This window comes from Scylla paramamosain, chromosome 8 (genome assembly GCF_035594125.1).
Source record: "Scylla paramamosain isolate STU-SP2022 chromosome 8, ASM3559412v1, whole genome shotgun sequence".
NCBI lineage: Eukaryota > Metazoa > Arthropoda > Malacostraca > Decapoda > Portunidae > Scylla > Scylla paramamosain.
The window spans coordinates 24,989,540-25,009,539 of NC_087158.1; the positions used below are offsets into that span (position 1 = coordinate 24,989,540).

Genomic DNA, 20,000 nt, shown 5'->3' on the forward strand with positions numbered 1-20,000 from the left:
GAAAACAATTAAGAGAGAACTATGTTTTAAAATGGAGACACCGGTATCGAACTTGCAAGCTTCAGGCCACGTGCAGAGCGTAGTATCCAAAAGGCTCTCGATCCTCAAAACAGGAAAAAAGAGCAGAGTGAACTGAGGGCGAGAAAAGTGAATGTTCGACAGTGCTTCCGACAATGCTAATTTACAAGAAGCAAGTTAAGGCAAGTATATTAATAGAGGAGGAGGAGGAGGAGGAGGAGGAGGAGGAGGAGGAGGAGGAGGAGGAGGAGGAGGAGGAGGAGGAGGAGGAGGAGAAGGAAGTAGAAGAGAAGAAGGAGATGAGAAAATATATTGTTAGTCTCAGAAGTTTAAACAAAGCGGTGACGATTCAGAACAGTCATCATTCACAAAAATAAATAAATAAAATATCTACACACACACACACACACACACACACACACACAGTCCCTAACTAGCCTAGCCTGACCTTACAAGAGCCTATATAACAAGAGGAGTGAAAGTGCTAAAATCGAGCACACAGCGCGTAGCAACATATACCTTACAGGAAACACCGCTGATACGAGCATGACGCAAACTCCTTGACGTGGATGGAAAAGAGGGGCAGCCAGGTGTTAAGATAAGCAGGTGACAGCTTGGGATTAGAAGGGATGAGAGGAGAGAAAGGGACAAGGGAGAGGAACCACTGAACAAAAAAAAGTGAGAGTGGAAGGAAAGCAAGAGTGAAAGGAAGGAAAGGAAATGAGAAGGGAGAGAGGAACACACCGCTGGGTGGAAAGGTACAGGTGAAAAGAAGTTATGAGAACTGAGAGGGGAGATGAGAGGGTTCATGGGAAGACGAGAGACAAAGATGAGAGAAAAGTTAGAGTTAAGGAAGTACACGGAAGAGTAGGTAAAAAGTGGATGCTTAAGAGAAAGGAAGGGGAACGAAAATGGAATACAGCAAAAAATTACATGCAACGAGCGCTATTTCTACGGATGCAAAGGGAGACAGGAGGGCGATGTAAAAAAGGAAATGGAAAAAAAAAAGAGATGAAAGCAGAGGGAGGCAGGAGGGTGATGCAGGAAAGGAGATGGCAAAAGGGCGATGCACATGGGAATAGAAGTGGGAACGTAGAAAAGGAGATGCAACGAACGCTTCATCTACGAAAGAAGAGAGAAGGCAGGAAGGCGATGACTGCTATAAAAGGAGATCGAAGAAAATAGAGAAGTTAATGAAAGAAATGGCAAAAGGGGAATACGCAGGAGTAAAGAAGGAGAAAGTGGAAAGCGGGAGATGATAAAGCGGAAAGAAGGAAGAAAGGACGACAGCAAAAGAGGAAAAATCTGCTCTAGAAAATAAAAGGAAGTTGAATAATTAGGAGAGGGCAACAATGGGGTCGAAATAGGGCACAAAGTCATTGACCTCTGCTGCTGCGGGATGACATCGAACTAACAACGGTGTTTTGAAAGTAAGACAAAGAAGGAATCATAGTTATTTCTGGCTGTCAGACACCTCATGGCCGGTACACCTTGATGAGTCATCTCTGTATGTCCACCCTCAGTCCTGCCTCCTCCTCCTCCTCCTCCCCTCCCTAACCTTCCCTACCATCACCCCGAGTTCCACTCTTACCCTTTCCCTACCCCAGTCATCTCTCTCTCTCTCTCTCTCTCTCTCTCTCTCTCTCTCTCTCTCTCTCTCTCTCTAGCCATTAGTAATATTCTTTCGTCATTCCATCAAGGACTTTGACCCCACAAACACACACACACACACACACACACACACACACACACACACTTAGAAACACTCGAGGGTACGTCTGAAAAAAAAAGATAAAAAGATAGAGAAAAAAATGTCTAGCGTCTAGTCTTGGTCTGGCGAGGATCCTAAGAGTGTGGCCCAGGAGATAAGGGGTCAATAGGCCAGTTACACACATACACACACAAACACACAAGATGAAGGTAAAGGTGGCCTCGTAAAAATCTCTCTCTCTCTCTCTCTCTCCAACTCTAAACTGTTTACACACAACGTGTTGTTTTAGTTTGTTGTGCCAATGATCACAAATACACAACTATCCTGAACATTCTGGCTCAATTGAAAGATTACCTAATAGTCTCTCTCTCTCTCTGTCTCTGTCTCTCTCTCTCTCTCTCTCTCTGATAATGAGTCTCCCAGTACTTAAAATGACCTCCCTTCCCTTCCCCCTGCTTCCCGTCTACATCTAGGGAGGGAGGGGAAGGGGTGGGAGAATTTGAATCTCCTTTAGAGGGGTGGACAAACAAAATACTCTTTTTTTCCCCAATAACCTACTTTCATTCGTGAGAAAGCTACTATTAGCATGTCACTGAGAGAGAGAGAGAGAGAGAGAGAGAGTAAATAGCGCGTGGAGTAAAGAAAGGAAGGGTGGGCAGCGTAGGCGATACAAGTTTGCTTTGTCCCGTTCGCTTGTGGCTGGCAGCGGCAACTCACAGGTTGGCACTGCACCACGCTCTTCTCCGTCGCAGAAAGGGTGGGCGCGGCAAGGGCGTGTATACAACTAAGAAGAGTAGGAGGAGGAGGAGAAGGAGGGGGAGGGAGATGAGGACCAAGAGGAGGACGAAGAGGAGTGGAAAGAGCAGGAAGGCCGAGGGGAGTGTGTTGTTGGGGAGGAGCACGTGGCAGTACCACCACCACCACCGCCGCCACCACCACTACTCGACAACTCAGTGGATGCCCCTCCTCTAGGCTCCGTCACGCGCCAAACAGCAGGCCGTCGACACCTGCCTTAAAATACTCGTAGCGGCGGTGGTATTATGCCGACTTCCATGAGATGTCAAGCGGCTAGGAAAACAGGTTATACGTAGTCACATGTTCTGAAGACCGGTTCTCTCTCTCTCTGTTTTGTCGTCAAGGTGCTGAGATACCCAATGCAAACCTAATACTAATTTCAGAGAGAGAGAGAGAGAGAGAGAGAGAGAGAGAGAGAGAGAGAGAGAGAGAGAGAGAGAGAGAGAGTAATTATAATAATAATAACCTCTAGCTAAGCCAAACACCACCACGACCACTCGAAAGAATCCGTGTTCTAGAAAAAAATAAAAATAAATAAATATATGAATGATAATAATGTTCCTTATCATGAATGTCGACAAGAGCACATAAATACCGACCCACAACGGGCCGCAGTCAACACTACACAAACCCTTATTGGGAGCAAGGAACAGCACCGCCTCACATCGACCTGACAGCTTCCCTTCTACCAACACCACCTGGAAACACATGCATGAAGACAATGAGGTAAACACCAGAAACACACTTACCACGCTGCGCTCGGTCTTCATTCTTCCCGACGATCCTGTCTTCCCCTGCATGACAGCGACGATGAAGGAGGAGGAGAGCAGGCAGCGGTGAGGGAGGTATCTACCCCTTCTCGCCAGTCACACGCGGGGCACAGGACACTAGCAGCCCTTTATGAGCTCACCACCCACACGCTGCTGGCCTCATGACTTAGTTCAAGGCCGCGTGAAACGATAGACTACCGTTAGTGTCCTCGGCCTCGTCCTCTACTCTACACAAGCCTCCCAGCGACCGTCTCTGGCACCACTCACCGACACAAGGACTCTCTGACTAAGTGGAGTAGTGACCACCCCCCTGGCACTACCCAAGCTATGCGATGTTCGGTTCCAGACGATGTAGTGTACTTGCTGAAAAGTCTTTGTTTGTGTGCGTGTGCTCTGGTTGCTTCTGGTGAGCAAAGAGAATTGCGTACGTTGTCAGTGTTACGCGGTATGATATGGTAGTCATTTTTTTTTTTTTACATGGCTATTATAAGATATATACTACTCTCTCTCTCTCTCTCTTTCTCTCTCTCTCTCTCTTTCTCTCTCTATATCTCTCTCTCACACACACACACATTCCTTAACTGTATCTAGAACCAACGTCAACAAGTCAGTCATCAGCACCAGCAGCAACATCAACAACAGCACACACACACACACACAAAAAGCCGTGTTTATAAGCAGTGACGCTGGCGACGCACCCTCTCCTCCCCCATGCACAAGTCTGCACCTCACGGAGTCACCATGTTGTTGTTAGTGCCTCCAATGCCTTCCCGCCCCGTCAAGGCCGTTCAGATGAGGCACGCGCGGTAAACATCTAGAAGACTAAAAATATTGAAAGAGTACCTAGTCACCTACGTACATAATAATTTTATCTTAGCTTGCTGTATACTTAAACCTGATTGCACGTGGAGCATTTATTTTCTTCCAATATCACAAAAAAATCTTAAGTTTGGCTCTTTTTTTTTTTTTTTCTAATACGCATCCAACGCAGCAAAGTAACTGAGACTACCGTTAATGGCTTGGATGGCAACAATATTCAGCAGCGGCGCCGTATATGAGAGAGAGAGAGAGAGAGAGAGAGAGAGAGAGAGAGAGAGAGAGAGAGAGAGAGAGACACTAGTTGTGTGGTTCAGACGACTGATTGAAAGGAATTTCTGGCGACTTACTTATTTGTTTATCTCTCTATCTATAGACGGACCATTCACTTTCAAGCTCGGTTCAGGAGTGACAACAATGGAGTGTTTTGTCTATCTGGTATCGAATATTATTTTTCTTTCTTATGTTTATCTACCCTTATTTAGGGGGACTAAATGGTTGAATTAATAGTTTATAATATATACGAGTAAGTAGTCTTGCAGGCAGATACACTTAAGAATCTCATCATAGATGCTCAGGAAGGCACTTAGGGTGTTAGCAGGGAACTACTCGTAAACCACGTATGAGGATATCATCAATTAGGAGCTGAAGAGAAGTCTTAAGGGCTGTTGGATTCAGGATTTTATAAAAGCCTCAAGTTGAAAAAAGACTTATGTAAGATTTTATATAATTTATAAGATTGAAATAAAAATTATGTAAGGTATTGTAGAAGGCATGAAGCTGAAAGAAGACAGGCGTAAGATTTTATGAAAAGTACAAAAGGACATGAAAAAAAAATAAATAAAAAAGGAGATAGACTCAACTAAAAGAAGAAGAAGAAAAAATAAGAAGAAAACTGTTCAATAGCAGGCAAGATATTGAAAGACAGCCACAAAAATCTTATGAGGGCGAAAAACAATAAAATCGCGATACAAAAATAAGCTAGTGTATCTAATGACAGACGAGGCTGAAAGAAAACATCAGAAAAAAAAAAAAAGGATTGACACGATTCGAAAACAAGATTATTTATCAAATAACAAGCGATAAACTGAAAGAAGACAAATTTGAGAATCTTTGAAGACGAAAATGGAAAGTCCTGCAAGCAGGAAATAGGCAGAGGGAAAATAAGGCGGCCAGAGGGAAAATAAGGCGGCCAGAGGGAAAATAAGGCCGAGTCCACTGAGTTCATTAACATTTAAAAGATCTCTCCTGTGCTTAGATCTGTACTCGTATTCTGTTTTGCTCTCTCACCAGCTATTTTCAAAGGCCACAAAAATGATTAACCGGTTTCTCAAATATTTCTCTTAATAATATAGAAATTTTGTTAATATGTCACTAGCATCATAAAAACGCCATTAAAATTCCGTTTATCTTCAACTAGAGCTTCCTGAAAGTAGTGATGCGACCAAAAGTATTTCAGAATAATATGGTCCTCATTCGTCCTGGGCAGAGCGGCTGACGTTCTGATAAACGCGTCCTAGTTGAATTCATCACTGCCAGCAGTACTTTCTAGCTGTGACCTTTGAAGGTCACGTATGACTAAACAACACTACGTACTTCGCGCATAATGGTGTTTAGATGAAGCCCAGAATCATCCATTTTAATACATACCAAGAAATCACATCAGTATTGACAATGTGAGTACCTATACTAGAGATGCCATTCCGTCTTAACCACTTCTGATCTTCTCCATTACTTTTTTTTCTTTTGTTTTCTTTCTCTTAGGTCACAATGAATATTTTAGAAAAGTCTCTCTCTCTCTCTCTCTCTCTCTCTCTCTCTCTCTCTCTCTCTCTCTCAGTTAATTAATACTACGTGTATAAATCGTCACCAATTAGCTAGTCCCAGACTGATGAAGTGAAGAGGAGACGCTTTGATGTGTCCGTGGGAGAGGAGGGAGATGCATGACGTGAGAGTGATGAAAGGGCATGTGATGGAGAGAGAGAAAGGAGGTAAGGAATGAGAAGAGGGAAAGGAGCAAGTGGTCAGAAAGATGTGAGTGACCGATGTGGAACAAAGGGAACGGGGAACGGGGCTGTGCCGTTAGAGCAGGAGGGGACGGTACTGGTCGAGGGACGAAAAAAGAGTGGGACGAATGGGGCTTCGTCATGGCTTCGGGCTTCGTCATCAGTTCCGTCTTGGCACTGTCTCGCTTGTCTCAGAATCGAAACAGATGAACCAACACAAAAGCAGGCTGATGTCACTCACTAAGTCACTAAGTACGACATTAATGATACTACTCTTTTTTCCTCCTTCCTCCTTTTTATTTCTACTTGAGAACATAAGAAAATAAGGGAAGCTGCAAAAAGCCATCAGGTCTACATGTGGCAGTCCCTGTATGAAACATAGCTACCTATTTCCACCTATCATCTCCATCCATACCACTACTATTGATATCAATAACAATGAAAATAATAAGAATCATCACTATCATCATCAATTATATTTCAGGACGACATTCCCGCGCACGCACGCACGCACACACACACACACACACACACACACACACACACACACACACACACACACTACTGAAACAAAATTAAAATAAAATCTTTCTCGATAATGATAACAGTATTTGCAGGCTATCAAGATTGTATCGAACACACACACACACACACACACACACACACACACACACACATATATATATATATATATATATATATATATATATATATATATATATATATATATATATATATATATATATATATATATATATATATATATATATATATATATATATATATATATATATATATATATATATATATATATATATATATAAGACGCATGGTTTTCTTGTTGACTTCAGAGAAAACAGCACTGAGAGTTGCAAAGAGAATCGCTTATGCAGATAAATTATATTTCTTGCTTTACTATTAATTCTGCGTGTGCGTAGGACTGCATTGAACCGATATATGTGGATAAGCGCAACGTCCTTCTTATATGAACTGAATTATAAAGTGATACATCTAAATAAATTTATAAAAAAAAATATAACGACTGATGTGTACATGAAGGCTTCTGTTATGAGGTAAATTATTCCACGCGATGTAATTTAACAACAGTGAATGGAAAGTAATCAGAAAAAAAAAGTCATGTTATTCAAGCTAGCTCAGATTATGCTTTGTAATTTTTTTGAAGTTTCCCTGATAATCTGAAATATCCGTTGTTCACCAGTCATTAAAATAGTTACCGAAAATAGCAACATGTTCGTTCCAAACACTAAGAGCGTAGAGATTACTTTCATTAATTTATAGCGTGGACGTGAGGAAAGTGTGTGTGTGTGTGTGTGTGTGTGTGTGTGTGTGTGTGTGTGTCCTTGAGATGTGTCGTCGAGCCAAGGTGGTAGCTACAGTGGTTACAAAGTCACGGACGAGTCTTTGTGGCACATGACAGCAGCCTACCCACCTGTTCACTATCGGGGGATGAGGTTTTGTCAATAGTATATGAACGCTTGTGGAAACTCGCGGTGAGTACACACACTGGTATCTGAGATGTAAAAAAAAAAAAAAAAAAAAAAAAAAATCTCTTATTTATGCGCTTAGTCTCTTACGCTGTAACCAAAACAAGTGAACGAAAATATGGACATACAGAAAACATGGCAGAAAAATTAACAACTTTTACACAATGGAATAATAAATAAATAAAATACATAAAAAAAATAAAAGAGAACAATAATAGATCAACAACTCGCATTCAGTAGCTGTAATCTTGCGTATGGGCACCGAAATACCCAAAGGAAGTTAATGTTAAGACTAATATTATCAACACTCAATATAGCACAAATATTAATCTACCGAGCTGTAGTGTTTAAGTTCCAGACCGACGCCACTTACGCACTATCCCGCCCTTTCCCTAGTGATTACTGGCGAGCTGCGAGTTGCGACCAAGCTTAGCTATCCCGAGTCTCTTGAGAGAAAACGAGGTGGCAGTTGTTCTTTTCTGTTGCTAGATACTGCCAACTTTGCCAAATCAGCAATAATGGCCTCGGGCACCGTAAGGAGGGTACATTGATAATTATAAAGAGTCTTACTAATGTCTGGAAGGAAAAAAAATAAGCTTATGCAACTAACACACACACGCGCACACACAACGTACATATTTGTTACTAGTGTGTTGGTGTTCGTGGGTTCGTGTATGGTGTGTGTGTGTGTGTGTGTGTTGGCATCATGACAAGCGTGGAGAACTGGCATCGTTCCTGTTACAATGCAAGTGTTTGAAATTTTATCACAGTCTTCCTAATGAAGGTCACAAACAAGAAAATAACAATTTTCACAAGCGACATTGACAATATTAAAACTCATGGTATTGGAAAAAAAAAAAAAGTATGTCACATTGTATCACTGCATTGGTGGCTGCTCTTACCCAATGTTCATATAATACATATTATATAGAGTATAGACATTGCTCTGACCTGTGCCGTGAGTCTGGCGTGCTACTGTGCTTTACTTCAGGCAGTAAGACTTCCATCAGCAGTGCCTATGACATTAGACTGCCTCGGATACTGCACATTTTCAGTGACTACTAGGATTGCATGTGGTATTTTTCTCAAAGCACTTTATAAGGCAATGTTGCATATAGATGCCCATGTATATTACTAAGAAAACTACTTCTGCAGGAGCACTCACATACATTTCGGTTGGAGGGGGACGGTTGTTGGCTTTCTGTTCTTAATGGGTTGCAAGATTACATCTTGTTTGCCAAGTGATGATAAATTACAGCCTTTAGGGTGCCAGCTGAAATAATCTTCACATGTTGCTGGAGATTCCAGATCCGGAAACCTTTCGATTGTGATCAGAAACCCAAACCTTCATTTTGCATTCATTGTGTGTGTGTGTGTGTTTGCAAACCCACATACATTTTTTTTTTTTTATTAAAAATCGTTACAAAAGCATATAGCAATGATTTTAAGGAAATCACAAATAAAAGAAAATGCATCATTATTATCAATCAACAAGACAGTGACTGAGAGCTTCTTTCCTACATAAATTTCAGATAAAAATCTAAAATGAATATGAAAAATTGTACCTTTTCTTTTAGGATCAGTTTTTTGAAAATAAGTATTATCTGACCAACTTTTCATGAATAAAGGAAATATGGTGATTCTTTTGCCATAGCCATTGCTCCCAGTGTGGGGTATCAGAGAAATTAATAAATAAACAGAGACCAATAGAGGAAAATAAACATGAAGAAAGTATTACTTCCCAGAAACAACTTATTGTTTTAAATGAAAATCAGAAATCAGATTGGGGTTAATGGAAAATACATTATTGAGTCTTTAGGATGCCAGTCTGTAACACGGCACAAACTAGATGACACAGCAGAGTAACACTCACAGGAACAACTTTGTATGGAATGAAACAAGCTAGCCTGTCACATCATCTTAACAGTTCAAAGTAAATAACTGGTAAACAAGGGCAGATAGAGAACTACATACATGGAGAAATAAGTTCTGCTGAGGCAGCATGGAGTAGACAGGCAGCCAGAAGAGATAAGTAGAGAAATCTGAGGAAGACCTTGCTTGGCAATTCAATCATGGATTATGATAATAATGATGAGAATGATGTATGTAGTTACTTATCCATTTAGCACAATTAAACTTATAAAACTATCCAATTACATATGTACAATACTTGGCTGGCATCCTGGTAAAGGGGGATGTCTGTGAAAAGGACATAAACAAGCTAAGGACTTGAGTTAAGCACAAAGGGAAATCACATTTCCATTGAACAAAGTGTGATATATATAGTCTATTAATGTCTCAGTCACCTGCTTCACTGCTATCATCTACTGATAATGTATATTTCAAACCTTAATTAGATAAATCAACCACATACATACAGATGAATTTATGCTACTATGAAGAAGCACATAAAATATATGTACAACTACTCTAAAAAAAAAAAAAAAACATATTAAAGATATATCAACACATCACCATTATCAAATTTTTTTTATAGATTCCATATTTGTTTGCATATGATGGTTTTGTTTATATAATGGCAGCTTGCCAGGCTGTACAAACTCTATGAACCATCATAAACAGGTTTAGACTTTTAAGGTTCTTCAGGACTGCTTCATTTCAGGTTAGTAACATCAGAAAAAGAAAACATACACATTTTAGGAGGAAACACCTAAAATACATCAATAACTTTCTGTGTTTTATCAATACAAACATAAAACAGATACAGATTCTGTATAACAAGGATATTAATGAAAAATCAGAATGCGTGAAGATAATGTAAGAAGAAAAATTCCTATGGAATATCAATTTGAAAATTTAAGTACAATCCAGTGTATCTAAATGGGGCAGACAACTACGTACCAAGTTTTCCAAGTAATGCTGCTTCCATTCTTAGTTTTATGCTGCCCATGATCTTAGACAACAGCTGTTCAATAGAAATAAAATAAATTACTAAACTATACTGCTATATATATATATATATATATATATATATATATATATATATATATATATATATATATATATATATATATATATATATATATATATATATATATATATATATATATATATATATATATATATAATCCATTTCAACTTTGGATGTATGTAGAAAACCAACCATTTTGTAAGCCACTTATTGTGAAACAAATAATGGGAAAACAATTATTTATCATAAAAAAAAAAAAGGGAAAGAAAGAAAAATGATGGCAGCAAGATTTTGTGTTCAATTGACAATATATGAGACATTCTGCATTAGAAGGGCTGCTCACACCAAAATATAAAAGTGAGAAAAATGCACTCAAAGTTTGGCAAACTTCTGACAATCATAACTTTCATATTATATATGCTATGACAATGAACTTGGTCTCAAAATGAGCTGTAGACAATCAAAATTATGATGGCCTCAAAAAATGTTTGAGAACATGATATTCACTACCTAATTTTTCCATATCTTTTGCAAATTGTGCTATGGTTTTGGAAGTTCACTGAAGTTTGAGTGCACTTTCTCTGAATACTGCACACAATAATAATTTGTGAATAATGGAACATAAAACACAAAATAATAATATTAAAAATAACATAAAGTAGGAAAATGGTGAAGAAACTGGGCAGTGGCTTAAGGCTTCTCATCCAGTTACAAATACACAGCAGAAAAGCTGGGAGTGCCCTTTTTGTCTCAACAGACACCAAAACAAAAGGAACTAATTCCAAATTTTCCGAATTATAACGTCAACTCATCCTGGATGGGCAGCCATTCTAACAGAGAATATTGCTCGGCAGTGTGTTGTGCCTGCATTGATCATCGACTAGACATAAAAATTATTCTCTCCTTGTATAGATTTTCAACCTTACTGATGAGACACTCATTCACTCGTGGGCAAAAGTTAAGACCTCAATAGAGTGCTATACACAGTTATCTTGGTTCTGGCCAGGGTGGCATGAGTGGTCCTGCTAATGCAGGATGCCTCATATGAATGACGTGCGATACTTTTTTCCCCCAAAAGGCCGAGATCTTAATTTTGCTTACATAATGAAAAATGAGCAGGACATAAGTAGTTAATGGTAATGATGATGATGATGATGATGTATGTTCCTTGATTTCAGTGTGATCAAGAAATAAGGGTTACTTACATTTTTCTTGTGAGTGAGATGGTCTATATGATCCTGTGACTGGTCAGCTGAATTTTCTATATTCTTTTTAGCAATAAAATGAAGTGCAGAACTAATTTTGAACATCATGTCAAGTGCTGCCTTGGCATCTTCTGTAGTATGGATGTCAAATTCTGAAAGATAATTAGGAAAACCCCATGTATTTAGAGCATCATGAGATATAACATCTTAGTAAAAAATTAGACATCTATTAACAAAGACTAATAAGAGTATCTCTCATCAAGTGGATATTCTTGGTAGCAGTGTCTGTGATGTGTCATTACTCACCAGGTAAATGGCTTGTTTTCACTATAAAATTGAACTGAATCATAAGCTCCTCCAGGTCAAATTTTTGTGTGCTTTGGTCTTGCATTATAATATCTTCTTTAGTTTTAAATGATGTTCGTGCCTGCTGATCACCATCTGCAAAAATAATCCTTTGTAAGAAGAAATCTCATACCTTTATCATTAACATCAATGATACATTTTTAAAGTGTTCCTGAGTTAGAAAACTAATTGGTGTTTTCTTTCTCATAATAAAACTATATGTACTGCATTATAATGAACATTATTACAAGTATTACAAAAAAATCTGAGAGTTCTAATTTCAACAGTTGAGAATTCTAGATCATTCAGAATGACCATACTGTGGTGTGTTTGGCAAGTGACACATAAATGTTAATACCACAAGTAATAATTCTTAAATATAATGAACCTAAATAAATGTTACTTTTCCAACTGTTATCTTTCATGTTTGTCAGAAAGACACTAAGAAGAGCTTTCTTATGTGAGAATTTTGTTACATCAAAAAAGTCAGAGCCTTATATGTCTTGATACATCAAAATTTTACAGCATAAATATGATCAGTAACTAAAAATCAATTAGTTTTCTCATCATCATCAGCAGTATGACACTCTATTTCCTGTAACCTTGGAGATAGGAGATCCATGCTAAGAAAAAAAAAAAAAAAAAAATCAGAAATAATATCAACAGATTGTCCAGCAAGAAGAACCATGCTTCCCTTCACACATATTTCAGACCTTGATACAAATTATGATTGTAAATAACACATTTCCATACTTGTCTCTGTCTTGATATCTGTCAAAGGAGGAGGAGGAGGAGGAGGAGGAGGAAATTTATTTTGGAACATTGAGAGAGAAGATTCTTCTTTGGGCCTCTTTTCTGAAAATTCATTCTTCTGAGTTTGGCACACTAAAGAAGTCTTCCTTTCCATTTCTTGTGAATATTCTGGTGATTCATCTGGGCTGGAGGAACATGAAGGTCTGCTGGCAAAGGAAGACTGTGATGTGCCTGGCAATTCCCTGATAAAAGAAAATGAAAAAATAAAGAACATGAAATCTCCAGTCAACAAAAATGAATAAGGATATTGAGAGGAAATAGACATTTTAAGAAAAGGTAGATAGGGGAATTACTAAAAGCTAATGAAAAATATTGTAACTCATACATACATCTATTAATACATGTCATTGTACTTTATTTCTGTTATTACTTTGTTATTTCAAATATTTTACTATACATACATATTTTCTTGTTTGTATTATGATAATGAATTGTGACAATCCTTATCAACCAAAATCCAATCAAACTCTCACACTCATTTATCCCACCTCTCATGATGCTCAAGATCTTGGATATCAATGGTGTCTTATCTCCTACATCTGCTACACATCACACAATTCCTGCTCACCTTATCCTTAATGTGCATACATTTCATTCACACTTCTAAGAAATAGCACTAATCCATTTTAGAAGCTGAGAAATATATTGGAATGATTGTGATCACAGCCATCTTTGACACTAAGAGTTTAGAACAAATATAGTGCATATAACCCCTTCTTGAATCAGTTACAGCTTGACTCAGTTTTTAAACTCTTCCAGTTTTATCCCAAACTAGGTCACTTCACTGCTACTTTTCTTTTCCTGTTAAACTTCTTTGCTTTGTAGCATAGAAACACACCTCTCTGCTTCCTGCTTCCTTTTCACTGCTGCATGAGAAGGATTGTGTCTTTCCCACTTTAATGGATACAGGCTTCCATCTGAAATAAAGACATCATTACATCACTCATGTATTTTTATCAATGTTTGAAAAGTTAAATATAACATAATGTTACCTTTTTATTTATTACTGATCACAATTCTGATGGCAAGATTGTCATCTAAGACATACACTTTATCTACTGAAAAATATGCCCATTCTCTCTGAGGACTCTTTAAAATAACCATAAAAGGAAACACCTCATCTGCTATTCTGTATATATCTATTTCTGTGATGTCTTGCTCCTTTTAGCAGTTTCCCAGCAAGTGGATGGCTACATCAGAAAAGCCTCCACCTTTCCCTATCAAAACATTCATTTCTTACTTCTTCAAGCAATTGGCCTCTTTTACATATGTACTCCTTTACACTATCCTCTTATCTTCTAAGTTATCTTCCTCTCCTGTTGGCACCTTCAGCTTCTTTTACATACATCTGTACCACCTCTTCACTCTTCATCCTCTTAATATGGCCATACCATCTCATTGTGTTTCTTCTCACCCATTCCACCACTCCACAATTTACAGCACTTGGACATGCACTCATACTACACTATCATTGTTTCATCCCTCCATATGCCCCACTCAGGTAACTGATTTCCACAGAATGCACTTTTGACTGTTCTGCCCTATTTTACACCCAGGTCCCTGATTCATACTGTATGTCAGTGCTGGCAGGAGAATGCTATTTTTTAAAGAAATTATTAATAAAAAATAATGAATAAATAAATATAATAATAATAATAATAATAATAATAATAATAATAATAACAGTAAATAATACTAATTACAGTAACTAAGATAATGCCAGAGTTTAAAGTGAAAGATTAAAAGAAATTAAACTTCTGACAAAGGAAGAAAGACAAAGAATTAATCCATCTGCCTTTATTTGATTCTCTAATTATCTCTCCCCAATTACAGATTCAAACCTAAAACTGCTTAATTGTAAGGCACCAGGTCATGGTAAAAGAATGTACAGAAATTGCCAATAATAATAATAATGGACAAAACTTTATGTCTTACCTCTGTATATTTTGATGGCAGAGATAGGCATACCTTCCTTGTCTATTAAAAATTTGCGGATAGACTCTCTTTCCTTTGTCGTTAGAACTGAGGTCCTGAGACTTACACGAGATCTCTGCAAATTATGAGACAAAATAAACTGCACTTCACTTCAGTGTTTTCAGTAGCTCCTTCATACACCAAAAAGAAAGAGAGAGAAAAAAAAAAAAATATATATATATATATGGTGAAAATAACAAGTATTATCTGACTACTTCAAGCTGGAAATAACAAGAAATATGATCATTTTATCAGTAAGTTAAGCTTATAAGCAAAACAAATGTAGAATCAATGGTGGTTAGCAAGCAGCTGATTAATTAAGACTATAACACACAACACAAGTCATTATCTCTGTCTTTCATAAGTGTTTAAGATACCTATCAGTGAGATGAAATAGATTTATACCACAGATGACAGTCATCCCTCTCCATTGCCTCTTACAATATGCAGAATAAATGGAGACATTTTATGCCTCATGTCCTTTGGTAAGCTATATGATCAATCACCTGGGCTGACTTTACTGCATTATGGTGTCTGGTGGGGTTGCCTGATTGTTATATCAATACTAGCATTACTACACAATATAATAATCTTATGTCTTACAATATATTTTTCTGTGTGTCTGTTTCCGATGATGTGCTTGTACATTGCTTCTAGTCTGCCATGTGCACCACATAGATTGCATTTGTAGTATCTCCATGATGAGTGTTCCTTTTCATACTCCTCAACCACCTGTAAACCTGAAAACAAAACAATAAAGTGATGAAAAAATTATACTACTGACATTATACATCTCCAAAAATAAGATAATGAATGTTCAAAGTAATGAACATAGAGCTGCTAAAAATCTTGAAGTCCATACCAACTGGCTTCACTTGGCTTGTCATCAGCATGGACTGCAATCTGCTGGCATTGTAGTGTGGCCTGTCTCTGTGGTGGTACTTTGTATCTTGCATGTATACTGCATCTTGAAAGACCTCTCTCATTTTTTTATCAAGATTCTGATAAGAGAAAGATTGATCTTATGTAAAACATCTTGTTTCATAGCAATTATTCACATAAATTAAACACACACACACACACACACACACACACACACACACACACACACACACACACATGATGAAAAACTGAAAGAAACAAAAACACCAACATCTGAATGAAGAAGATAGAAGAAAAACCTAATTGCTGGCAACTTCGTGGTCAAGTGGCACCACTACATGATGTGAAAAGCAACTTAAATTGGGGTAGGGTAATATAATAGTAATAGTAATGATAAAATTGTGGTTAAAAACAGTTACCAAAAATAACAGGATATTAATGAAAGGCCAAGTTAAAAACATTTGATTCAGGAAAGTTACATGTGAGTTGGGGTTCAAGACTATGAAACAATATATTCATTTCTCTTCACAGTATGAAGACAAGGACATTATACAGTGTAAACTAGATTATACATACTTTCTGGTGACTTCCTGATTGTGAGTGCTGTACTAAGGCTATCTCACTGTTCATGTCTTTGCTGCACAGCTGCAACATAGATATATTTATGAACTAAAATAAATACAATATTTTGATAAAAAAATACCCATTTTTGCACATGTAGAGCAAAATGATTATGCACTAAATGGTAATTAATAGCAATGATAGGAAAATCATCATATTTCATGTGTTAGTTGCATGAGAGAATGTATGTTTTACCTGGCAGGAGAACATCATACGCTTTGAAAGATCAGTCTTTATTACAAAGTCTTCTCCATATAGAATTTCTGCAAAAATGAATAATTACAAAATTAATGCTTCATGTCACTTTTAGCTAAAACCATATTTTATATATAATATTTATGGAGGCTATTAGACTATATAGAAATTACATTACTATATTGCTGTAATAAAAAAAATATTAAATGAAGTGATGACAGTGCACTCAAGAAAACAATGTTTCCTAAATCACACAGTGTTATATAAAATCTAGTCCCCATATGTACTGTCCCAAGAAATAAGTAGGCAGACACTGTACTCATACAGTCAGACTGTATAGAGGATCCTTAAGCTGTTTAATTAAGTCATTACAGTAATCCATTGCTACCAAAAACACATTCTAGTTACTCTACTGCTTATTAATGGAATACTCACGGACAGCCTTCTCAAAGAAACCTTTGTAGGTTGTATGATATGCCCTTTCTGAAAAATCCTTCATAATTTCTCTGGCTGACTGCTGTTGAAAAATAAAGGAAGTGATTAGTCATCTATATCCTTCAGATTCTATGATAATTTTAAAAGAAATACATATATTTATTCACCTAGTTAATGGGTTGAGCAATTAAAAATGTCCCTACTAATGAAGGAACATGTGATTTCAATGTAACTGAACATAAATCACTCAGAAATTTTTTTGTTTGAAAATTAAACTGAAAATGCATCTGGCATATATGGAGGGCACAATTCAATGAAATAATGCAGATATTCACATTTGCAGTATATATCTATACATATACACACTGTAGGATAAAAGAGAGAACTAAATGAAGACATGAGATAAGATGGATTAGAAGATTAAGCAGCTATCAAAGATGAGTGGAGAAGCCTAGGAGCTTTCTTACATAAATCAATAATTTTGTGGTGGTGAAATAATGAAATGGATGCTGTAATTCATAAAGAAAACATCAAATAATAAAAAAATGGAACTGGAATTTAATGATTAAATGGTGCTTATAAGAACAAATATTTGATTGACAGATGCTGAAGTTTATGTTTTTCCAATCTTCAGAATAAACTAAATGGATAGATTCTTCTCTTTGAATCTCATATAAAGTAATGATACAGCAAATGAAGCATTAACTAACTTTTCTGTGTAAGTGACCACTTATAGTTTAAAAACAATAATATTCATGCCTTGTGTATCATGTACCAGAATTTTATGAGTCATCAGCAGGTCTTTATTTGCCCCTCTGAGCTTGGCTTCAATAGATCTACATATTTCTTCATGTTGATAATATTATTATTGTAGCCACCTGGTGCAGCATCTCGAGCTCAAGTCTATTCCAATGTGTTCCATCACTTTATGTAGTGAAACACAGTATACACCCTTATAATTATGATACATAACCTCACAAACCTTGTTATCAGGTAGTTTGATAGGGCGTGGCATGTTGGTGATGATGTTGGGAATCTGCAATATGGATAAATTTTAAGATGCAGTGGTGTACATACATTTATTTATTAATCAATATGAAGTGGTATCTACAGGGAAATATACTTGTCATGCAATTTAAATTTTTCTTTTTACCCCTGTTGATATTAAGGTGCCTTTCTCGCTATCAATATCAATGACTGAGCAGGAACCAAATAATATTCGTTCAGATTATAAGGGTTATCAGGCCACAGGAGTTTGGTGAAACCTCTAACCTCATTTCTCAGTTTAACTCTAAGAAAACCTTTAGAGATATCTGTTATAGTATAAAGTCACCCAAAATTTAATCAATATATCCTCTGTTTTTTCTAGTAAATTTAGTCCTGTATAAAGGCAATTATTCAAAATGGGTTTGGTGTTACTGTAGTAGGTTTATAGCAGCAACTAAGCAGTATTCTTATTAGGGTAGTTGATGATACCTTAGTTACTGTGTTTGGTAAGCAATGTCCACTTCATGATTTACTGGCCCTTCTACCTTTCCTTAAGCCTTTCTTTACTATTGATTTTGTCATTGCAATTTTCCTTTATTCCTCCTTAAGCTTTCTAACTGATTGTTGAGTTACCTAACTCTTGACTGCATGATAATTGCCGGTAGGCTTGTCCTGTCAGGATGCATAAACTACGTGATCATCTCCTCTAATGCATTTACCTTGAGCAAACCTAACAAACTGCACCCTTTTAGCTTCTAATGAGATCCCCTGCCTCACACCCTGCATTTGATTCTGACTGAATTTTACCTTTCTTTCTTTTATTTTTTTTATTAATTCATGAATAAATATCTAATCTTCCTATTCCAGTGCACTCTGTTCTGACTTGGATCATGCTGGAAATGTTTGGTGTTGAAGTGGATGTCCCTTCTACTTCCTTTCTAGAACCTTATTGATTGAGTTTTGAATTCTATTACAGTATACTTGCCTGATCAGGATGCAGCTGGACTAGCTGGTCAACCAGGGATCAATCAGGGTGATACTACATTACTGGCACACCAGTTTTTTATTTTCTCTATCCCTCACATGAGGGCCACTATTTCTCATACTCTTAAATGTCATTGACTCCTAGAAAAAATACTGAGAGATTGTGAGGCCATTGGAACACTTCAATTAGACAGTCGTTCTCATGAAAGCTACTAGCCTTCTTTCTGGGAACACAAAAACATTTTGTTTCACATCTTTCAATGAAAATACTTTTAGCCCTTAATATTTGTGGGAGATGAAAACACATAAATAACTGATGTGCCACCCAAAAAATTAACTCAAATGAAAGTGGTGCTCTCCCTTAAAAACATTCCTGACCTTCCTACCTCCTATGGCTTCTTTAAATAAAGAAAATCTCCTATGTACATGTAATTGCAAACAGTATTTAATATTTAATAAAAGAGTAAAATAATGGTGAATATTATGGTGTTGCCTCTTGCTTCATTCTCCTTACTTCACTATCACCAACATGACTGCTAATGCTGCATCACCACCACATGCTCTATATTTCCATCTCCTCATTGTCATTACTGTGGAAAACAAATATGTATGTTCTGTTTATGTAGTACCTACAGTGCATTTTTATAAACAAGCACGCAAGGTATCTTGGAAAGGCTCTTAGGGACCATGGTAAAAACTATGACAATGCTAACATGAACATAGTCACTGCATGAGTGAGGGCAAGGGAGAGGCACAGTGCAAAATGTTCACTTAAAAATGTGAGTGAGAGTTCAGCAGTGCAAAATGTACACAGTATATAAGCATTAGGAAATGTTCACAATGAGTTACCAAACACATGCTAAATTGATAATACTATTAGGCACAATTTTGGTGTGGTAGACAGCATGTGTGTGTGGTGAGCTGTGCTGTGTATGAGATTTGAACTAGTAGGAACCTGTGAAAAATTTAATCCACTTACCTTTCTCTTGTCACAAATCCATGATTA

The 20,000-nt window shown here is 37.1% G+C and overlaps 2 protein-coding genes across 5 annotated transcripts in view; both read right to left on the reverse strand.

Moving 5' to 3' along the window:
* The window catches only part of LOC135103022 (monocarboxylate transporter 5-like), a 54,932-nt gene extending 46,853 nt beyond the window's left edge, over positions 1-8,079 (reverse strand). Inside the window, exons 1-2 of one of the 4 annotated variants that reach the window (XM_064008878.1) lie at positions 7,995-8,079; positions 3,274-3,697 (exon numbers count right to left, since the gene is read on the reverse strand). The gene's annotated coding sequence lies outside the window, so the exon portion shown is untranslated. Of the gene's footprint in view, positions 1-3,273; positions 3,698-7,955 lie in introns of all 4 variants that reach the window. The other 3 variants (XM_064008879.1, XM_064008885.1, XM_064008884.1) reach the window with 3 other exon arrangements.
* Positions 8,080-9,004: 925 nt separating this feature from the next.
* LOC135103024 (uncharacterized) overlaps positions 9,005-20,000 on the reverse strand; it is a 21,133-nt gene continuing 10,137 nt past the window's right edge. Inside the window, exons 2-13 of the mRNA XM_064008886.1 lie at positions 18,006-18,059; positions 17,024-17,105; positions 16,589-16,656; positions 16,349-16,417; positions 15,753-15,891; positions 15,494-15,630; positions 14,852-14,966; positions 13,755-13,833; positions 12,857-13,098; positions 12,065-12,199; positions 11,759-11,910; positions 9,005-10,547 (exon numbers count right to left, since the gene is read on the reverse strand). Coding sequence (XP_063864956.1) covers positions 10,476-10,547; positions 11,759-11,910; positions 12,065-12,199; positions 12,857-13,098; positions 13,755-13,833; positions 14,852-14,966; positions 15,494-15,630; positions 15,753-15,891; positions 16,349-16,417; positions 16,589-16,656; positions 17,024-17,105; positions 18,006-18,038 — 1,323 coding nt within the window. The 5' untranslated portion in view covers positions 18,039-18,059 and the 3' untranslated portion in view covers positions 9,005-10,475. The remainder of the gene's footprint in view (positions 10,548-11,758; positions 11,911-12,064; positions 12,200-12,856; positions 13,099-13,754; positions 13,834-14,851; positions 14,967-15,493; positions 15,631-15,752; positions 15,892-16,348; positions 16,418-16,588; positions 16,657-17,023; positions 17,106-18,005; positions 18,060-20,000) is intronic.